The 8,039-nt window shown below is 48.3% G+C and overlaps 1 protein-coding gene across 1 annotated transcript in view; it reads right to left on the bottom strand.

Moving 5' to 3' along the window:
• Positions 1–6,416: 6,416 nt before the first annotated feature.
• PODXL (podocalyxin-like) overlaps positions 6,417–8,039 on the bottom strand; it is a gene marked incomplete at its 5' end in the record, with an annotated part of 13,949 nt that continues 12,326 nt past the window's right edge. Inside the window, 2 exons of the mRNA XM_010081198.1 lie at positions 6,417–6,611; positions 7,917–7,973. Coding sequence (XP_010079500.1) covers positions 6,417–6,611; positions 7,917–7,973 — 252 coding nt within the window. The remainder of the gene's footprint in view (positions 6,612–7,916; positions 7,974–8,039) is intronic.

Here is an 8,039-nt window from a genome sequence, read left to right on the forward strand (position 1 = left end):
GCAAGGAAGCCAGCTGGGCTTAACACTGTTCAAACATACTGGAGGTTGTGCAGCACGATCAGGCATCGCACCAGGTCTGGCACTTTTAAGAGACTGTTAAAACCTAAAAATGTTCTGAGCTTCCTGATGAAAGCTGCCAGTGAGATTAAGGGAGATTAGCTGCGTTTTAATTAATGTGATGGTGGGAAGGCTCGACCACAACAGTGGCTCCAGTGGGTACAGCCTTCTCCACATCCCAAATACCAATGGTCAGGTTTTTTCTCCCCAATGATGAGAAAATACACTTTAAATATCCTGCCTTTGTAACTAGCTGCCCAAGGGGTTCAATCAATTACTTTGTGTTTCACTAAAGAGAAGAGTGCTGCAGCGTGTGAACATGGTCTGCTCATTGAAAAATACACTTTGAGGCTGAAAAGTGATTTATTTTTTTTTTCTTTTGAGGTTTGGCTAAAAACCTCAGCTCTTAAAAGGGGAAAATAGCTCTTATCATCCTGGGCTTTCTTATTTACAAGTCAATAACTTCACTGCTAATAATCCAGCCTGAACAGGGACTGATCCTTCCACCGCTGCTTGCCCTGCAGTAATGCTCGCTGTTCCAAAGGTGACAGCCCGATTTCCTTCCCCAAGCAGCCCGGAGAACTCCTATACGGGAGAAGACTTTTATCTAACCACGGAGGAGATAACTGTTGTGCTGCTGACTTGTTTTCTCCTCTCGTCTGCTGTGGTAATTGGGAATGAAAGCTATCAGCGGAGGCTGAATATTTCCTTCATCTTCCTCGTCATCCCTATCCTTCCTCCTCCCTCCCTAGTGTTGATGTTTTGATGTGCAAAACCCTTCTCACTTCAGAAGCTGCTGTGCTGGGTAGTGGAAAGGAAAACAAACCCCTAGTTATTAGTAGCTGTTAGTATTTACTAGAGCTGTATTTTCTGCATACCCTCCTCCACGGCAGGAAATTGAGGGGATGCTGGAGAGACCGTAAGGCAGAGAAAAGAGTTTAATTATACAAACAAATGTGTTTATGGGAGTCTTGAGGCTTGGAGGGCCCTGAACCTTGCAGATCTCTTTGCTTTTGGCAGAAAATTAAAGCCTGTCGGCTCATTCTCAGTTAACAGGAGACAACGTTCCCATTCTTGTGGTCATGTGCATCTTGTACGTTTAGACGCAGAGATGCAACGTGCCTCATTTTTAGAAGTCTTTGATAAACATTTTTCCTATTGAGCATTGTACTTTGCTGAAACAACCTCTCTCTTCCAGATGCGTTGGCAGCATGGGGTTAAACACTGCTGGGCTGGCTGGCTGGCCACCGTCACCTGGTCAGGGATGCTTTTTCAAGCTGTTTCTTTGAGCTGTTGCCTCTACTCTTAGGGTAGCGCTGTGCAGTGTGGTGGTTTGTTCGTCTGGACCTTTGATGTTCGTTATCTCGTCCTCTGCACCCTTGTGTGGTCCCCAAAAGCTGGTTATTCCCTATGCAGTGCTTGGAGTTGTGAGTGTCTGCTCCCTGTCTGGAATTTGACCCTTTTTTTCCTGTTTTCGCATCCGACTTGAAGCATCTGCTTCTCTCCAGCAATCCTGCAGATTCTGGTGTCCGTCTGAATTCCCTTTGGTGTCTGTCTGTCCTGCAGTTCTTGTCTCAGGCACCTGACCGCAGGAGAGCTGAAGCAAGAGGTACAGACAGCCCTGGGCTGGAAAGGAGCACCTGTGGGGTGATGAACGCTGTAAACTGCACGTGTTTTACTAAGTCAAATATTGACTAGTCCTGTGTTGAGCCCATGGTGGTTACAGGCATCGTTCCTGGACTCTGGAGATTCCCCATCCTGCCCTTTTCTTTTACAGCTAAATGGATGAGTTTTTGTTCAGCCTGGGGTGTTCATTTTCTTCCTTGGCATAAATCATCTTTGATAATTGCGGAATTTAAACTGTAAGTCCCATGCTGTACATAAATGAATGAGTGATATGAGGAATTATCTACAAATGTAGTTATGTTGTATGTAATGTACATAAGGAGAGAATGTATTTTGTTCATTTTTTTTCTTAATAAAAATGTATATGCTAGCAAGGGTGTTTGTTTAAGATCTGTTTGTTCTAACATCGCTTCTGAGAATGGAAAAAAAAATGGCTGAGTGTCTTGTAGGGATTCAGAAATTGTGAAACCGGCGGTGTGTTACGCCTGGGCGGCAGGCTCTGTTCGTGCTGGAGGAGCCTGCCCTGCAGAACAGCTGAGAAAATATCCTGTTCCCTGGAATCAGCGATGGGCTGGGTCAGGATCCCGTAAATCCGCTGTGTAAGAACTTTTACTGGGGAGGAACACAGAGTTAAAACATAGGCTGATGCAAAACACTTTTAATATTTGAATCAAACCTTTTTTTTTTTTTTCCTTCCTTTACATAAGTGAAAACTTAACCTGGAACAAAATATTTTATTTTGGGTACTTGAAGGCAAACGGAGATGCTGACCCTGCCGTCGCCCCTGACGTGATGGCCCTCTCTCCTTTGGGTGTTTTGATTTAGGGACACGAGGTTCAATTCCCTCCTCCTGAGCTAAGTGCAGTGCTGAGTTCAGATGAAATGCAGAAATAAGGGCAAGTTCCCCCTCCCTTCCCTCCAACATGAGCCTAAAGACACTAATAATCCAAACTGGAGCTCTGGCTGTGGTGGGGCTGCCCTCACCCGCTTCAGCTGAGCATCCCACCCCTCTGAGCTTTCTGGTTTTGTTTTTTGGGCTGGTGGTTTTTTTGTTGTTGTTGTTTTTTGTTTTTGTTTTTTAAGCTAAGGGAAGGTTGTGGAGGTTTTTTGTTTTTAATTAAGGGAAGTTTTTCACCACTATCCTGCATGGGGAAAAATACAACCTCCTCCATGGCTGGTTACTTCTGAAGGTCTGGGTGGGTTTTGCTTCTGCTTGTCCGCTGTTTTCACATGTTCTTGCTCGCAGGACCATGCAGAGCTTGTGCTGAGTTTCCAAACAAGCTCAAACCAGTTGTAACATCGACATAGCGGATAGTTGTGGCTCTCAAGCTCTGCTCCCTCCACCCTTCTTCACTCAGCCAAGAAGCGAGTCTTTTACATAAGAATGTTTTATTGACAGAAATACATGATGCTTTCAAAATATATTTGTAGCAAAATGCAAGAATAATCTCTACAATCCAGTTCCTCAGTAAATTCCAGTGTAAATCAGACTCCTGTCCCCGTGAGAGATGCTGCTATACAGTACGTAAGAGCTCTACTATATGTGCAAGGTCCAACGGGTAGTAGCTGCTTTGGGAAATAAGTTCTCCTTCTGCAGTCCCTTTGGGATGATGTCTTCTGTAGGCAACAGTCCCAGTATGAACCTCGTCGGTTGGGTCATGGCACTGTGAGCGGGAGATAAACGGCCCTAAAATATTTACACATTCCTTGTGAATCTGAAAATAGAAAAAAAGTCTCTTGCAAGGACATCTGAGCTGCTTGTAAAACTCTCACCAGAAGGTAAAGAGCGAGAATCTCTTTGTACATGTCGGATGTTAAAGCTGTTTTAGGGGAGAGAAGAGGAACGCGGGGCAGGGAGGAAATGCCTGGGTAGGGGTTTTTTTTATTATTATTATTATTTTTGGTCTAACAATTATGGCTACAGTCTACGAAGGGAAGGATTAAGGCCAAAGATGCTCATTACTGCATTTCCTACCTGATTTTTTTTTTTAAATGCAAAAAGAATGTTCTCAACATAAAAAAAACCACGTACTGTTTTCTCTGCGGAAATAGTTCTTTAAATAGGGGAAGGAAAATCTACTATAAAATATTAGTGGTTTAAAAATATGGTGTCTGGAAAAATAAATAAATGTACAATTCCTATTCAAATATAAATCACTATAAGCACTTACTGAGCAGTTAACATTTTCACTGGTCTCTGCTCGGAAAGATTTTTAAGGTTGCTTGATCTTAAGCCTTTGTAGGATTCTCTTGGAAAGTCTTTGGACCTGATTCATTAAAGCACTTTGGCATCTCTTCGCTGGGAAAAGGGATCTTGAGGCACATGCCAAAAACCCACCTGCCTGGAGATGCTCTGCCAGGGGCATCGTGACAGCAACGCCAGCCCCAGCGGCCAAAGCCTCCCTGCTGCCCCGTGTTTTCACCGCGTTTATTTTCTACGAGGGACAGAAATGCAAGGTCACCAACCTGCTGCTCGTCTCTTGGGGCAACTGAGAAGGAAATGCTCTCATGAAAGCGATTGCAAATGCCGAGACGGGTTCTTTGAGCCTTGCTGCAACGTTCAAGAGCTCAACTCAATCCTGCCAGAGTGGGGACAAAGCTGCAGTGTGGGGTTATCAGGGTGGGAGGCATTTTCCTGCTTGGTGTTGAATTTTGATCCCATACCAGACTGGCCTTTAGATTTTTCTTTCCTCTTTTTTTTTTTTTTTTTTTTTAAATCCCACCCCCCTTCCAAAATTCCTTCCCCATAGTGCAGTGCACAGGTAAGCGAAGTGTGCTGAATACATCGCTAATGGATAGCAGGAATATTTACATACAAAAATATATAGATTTGAATGCTTCCAACTCTGCCCTTCTTCAGGAGAGAAGGGAGAAGAGCTGGTCCCTTGGAGAAGACGGATCTTCTGCCAGCTTCTGTCCTGGGGCCAAGCAAACCACCTTGACTCTCGTGAGGACTCCCAAGGACCAACTCAGCCTCATTTTCCGTGTGCGGGGGGTGAGGCAGTGGCCCAGGTTGCCCAGGGAAGCTGTGGATGCCCCATCCCTGGAGGGGTTCAAGGCCAGGCTGGATGAGGCTTTGGGCAACCTGGGCTAGTGGGAGGTGTCCCTGGCCATGGCAGGAGGTGGAACTGGATGATCTTTAAGGTCCCTTCCAACCCAAACCATTCTGTGATCCTGTGACCTTCTGGTCCCCTTCCCTGTGTGCTGGGGATGGAGCCTGGCTCTGATCCCTGCCGGGGCTGATCTGCTCCCTAAAGCCAGACCGAAAGTCCCTGGTGTGAAACTCTCCCCATCCTTTTAGAGCCATTGAGAAGCTGTGATGGGGAGTAGAAAACCAGAAATGGCCTCAGTCCAGCCACTTTCTCCTCCTGCACGTTGTTTTTCTTCCCTTCTCTGAAGACTTATGGCAAAGGGAGACCTGGACAAGATGTCGAGGGCTGCAAGGCGAAGCTTGGTCCCAACTTTGCTGGGAGTTTCTTTGCAGGTCTCTGTTTTTTTACCAGCTTTTGCAGAAAAGCTAGAAGGATGTGGACTGAGCTTATAAACCTCGTGGGTAGGAAACACCTACAAGGGCTGTACTGATGGAAAACCCTGAATATCACCCAGCTACCTGGCTCGTGCTTCTGTTGCTCTTTTAGCTCTTCTGCTGCTTAGAAAACACGACCACAAAAATCACAAACCATCACAGTGCACGTAACCCACGGTTCTCGAGGGAGGATGGATGTGGGCTGTGAGATGCTGCTGGAAGGCAATCAACACCTCTGCAGGGAAATGCAGGGGCAGAGCTGGGCTCCTGCACCATGAAACCCCCAACCTTGTGCCTGGGCGAGCAACCAGGCATCTCTCTTAGTCCCATTCCACCCTTCCTGGGAGGGATAAACTCAAGGAATTACTTTTTTTTTTTTTTTTCTCCTTTCCTTCCCACTTTGTATCAATACAAAAAGCTGCTGCACCTCTCCTGGTCTCCAACCAGGTGCAGGATCTGTCCTGTAGCCCTTTGTGGGGCAGCTGGCGATGGCACGGGTCTGGGCGTCCCTTGGCACGGCCGCATCCCTCCCATCCAGCCGGGTCTGGATGCGTTTATTTGCCTGTGGCACCACGTGAGGCTCTTGTGCGTTTTTAGCCGGCGGTTTCTGGAGAGAGGATGGAAACTGGATTAAAAAGGAACAGGCTGTTCCAGCTTTTTCCGCTCGATACCTGGGTGTCGGGGAGGGCAGAGCGATGACTAAACAGCGTGGGCCAGAAGATTTTTTTTCTAGCTCTAATTGCCAGGTGCTGGTTTGCTGTTGGATGTTGTGCTCCCTCTCCCATCCTATTTTTTTTTTTAATTTTTTTGAGTTGCTCAATAGCTGGAGGCTGCAGTCGGATGCGGGATTGGAGGGGACATGCTTGGAGGAGACACCAGCAGTTCTTTGGGACCAAAACCACCCTGTTTGCCCGTGGACAGTCAGGTCTGGCATGGTAGGTCCTGCTGAGCACCTGTGGGTGATGGAGGATGCTCGTCCAGATGTGGCCACCACGGTGGCTTGTGTCGATGACATGTCTTAGAGGTGTCTTCTCATGTCCCTCCTTCTTCCATCCTGCACTCCATGTGGTGGCCATGATCAGTTCATTAAGGGATTTTTTGGGGTTTGTTGGGAATTTTGGAGTTGTGTGCGTGTGTATCTAGGAATTATGGGGTTTTTTTGGGGGGGTGGTGGTGGTTGTATTTTTGCTTGCTCAAGTTCTGTATTCTATAAATGTGTGTCCTCCTCTTCCTCCAGGTCCTCCTTCATCAGGGTGTCGAGAGGAACGATCCAGCTGTCCCCCAGCTCCCCATTGAGGTTCACCTTCTTCTCCTGCATTTCGGAGGAGGTCTCCATCACCTCCAGCGTGGGGTTATCGTGGTAACCGTTCTCCATCGTCTGCAGCTCCTCGGTCAGGCGCTGCTGCCAGGAAAGAAAAATCAAAACCCCCCCCAGGTAAAAAACAGCTTGGCCATGCTGTGCATGCCACCTTGGGGCTGTCACCCCCAGCCAGCTGTGGCCAATGCCTCATATAGATGTATAGAATAACTACATATAGAGACTTTCACGGTGAGATTGAGGCTGGGAGCTGCAGTCAGTGCTGGCACAGCAATGGGATAGCATAGAGCTGGCAAGAGAGAGACTCTGCTGATGGTGGTAAGGAGGAAAGAGCAGCTAGAGACACGTGGAAAACCTCTACGAGCTGCTGCCTGCTTCAGCCTAGCTGTGGACCTGTGGCTCTGTCCCCTCTAGGACCTTGGGAAGAGGCTGAGCATCATTACCCTACCCTGACCCTGCATCCTCACTCTTGCTTCCCGACTTGACTCAGTTCTTCCCTCCCCTTTCTACTCCCTTGTCCCTTTTTAGCTGCTTTATCGTTATTCTTCCCCATTGACCCAGGATGCTGCTGATGCTCCATAAGCATCCTCCTGGAGCCCTATTCTGGAGCTTTCCATGGAAACCAGGCAGGGAAAGAACAGACCCTCCTTCTCCTTTCCCTTTGGTCGTGTGTGGTTTTGGCTGATTCATGGATGGATCGGGCTCCACATCACCCCGATGCCTGGGTGTGTGGTACTCCAGGCTCTGACCCAGCCCTTCACCCCCGGCAGTCCCCCAGCCCATCCCCATTTTGTGTTCCCCATGGCGGTTCCTTCATCCCCATCCTACCCCGGAGGGATTCAGTCTGTGGTCAACCCTTTATTGGGGAGTGCAGAGCTCCCGAGAGGATGTTAAAATCCTCTTGGATTTCAAGCTGGATTTATTACAGTGCTCCAAATAAATGTCAGGAGACAGGCGTGGGAGGGAATCCATGGAGAAGGAAAGGGATGGAGAAGCAAAACCGCGGGGCTTGGTGCTAGCAGGGCGGGGCTGCAAAGGCACTGCTGGGGGGTCCCCTCGGTCACACGTGGCAGGGGGGATGTGGGCAGGGATGGTGGGATGCTCGGAAGCAGAGGAGGCACTTGGGCTCTCGCAGGGGCTGTTTTACTCCATGGAGTTGCTGGTACAATGCTTGGCTGGATGGATGGATGCTCAGGCAGCGCTTCATGGCAAGGCATCCCCACCCCCCCGAGCTGTGCAGCAAGGGGAAGGGGTCTTTAAAGCTGGGCTTTAGGAGGCTTTAGTCCTGTTAAAAGCTACTGAATCCTACCAAGCACTAGGAGGGGTGAGAGCTGGGGGTGTTACGGATGCTGCGCCCGCCCCTCCGATCCCTGTGTTGTTGGAACTCACATTAAAGATCAGGGCCACATGTCCATCATCAAACCCGGGGAGATCAGGGTGGATGTGCTGGTTATTTCCAAGGTAAAACAACAGCAAGGTTTAAAAAAAAAAAAAGGGGGGGGGGGGGGGGGG

This window comes from Pterocles gutturalis, unplaced genomic scaffold (assembly GCF_000699245.1).
Source record: "Pterocles gutturalis isolate BGI_N339 unplaced genomic scaffold, ASM69924v1 scaffold9929, whole genome shotgun sequence".
Taxonomy (NCBI): Eukaryota; Metazoa; Chordata; class Aves; order Pterocliformes; family Pteroclidae; genus Pterocles; species Pterocles gutturalis.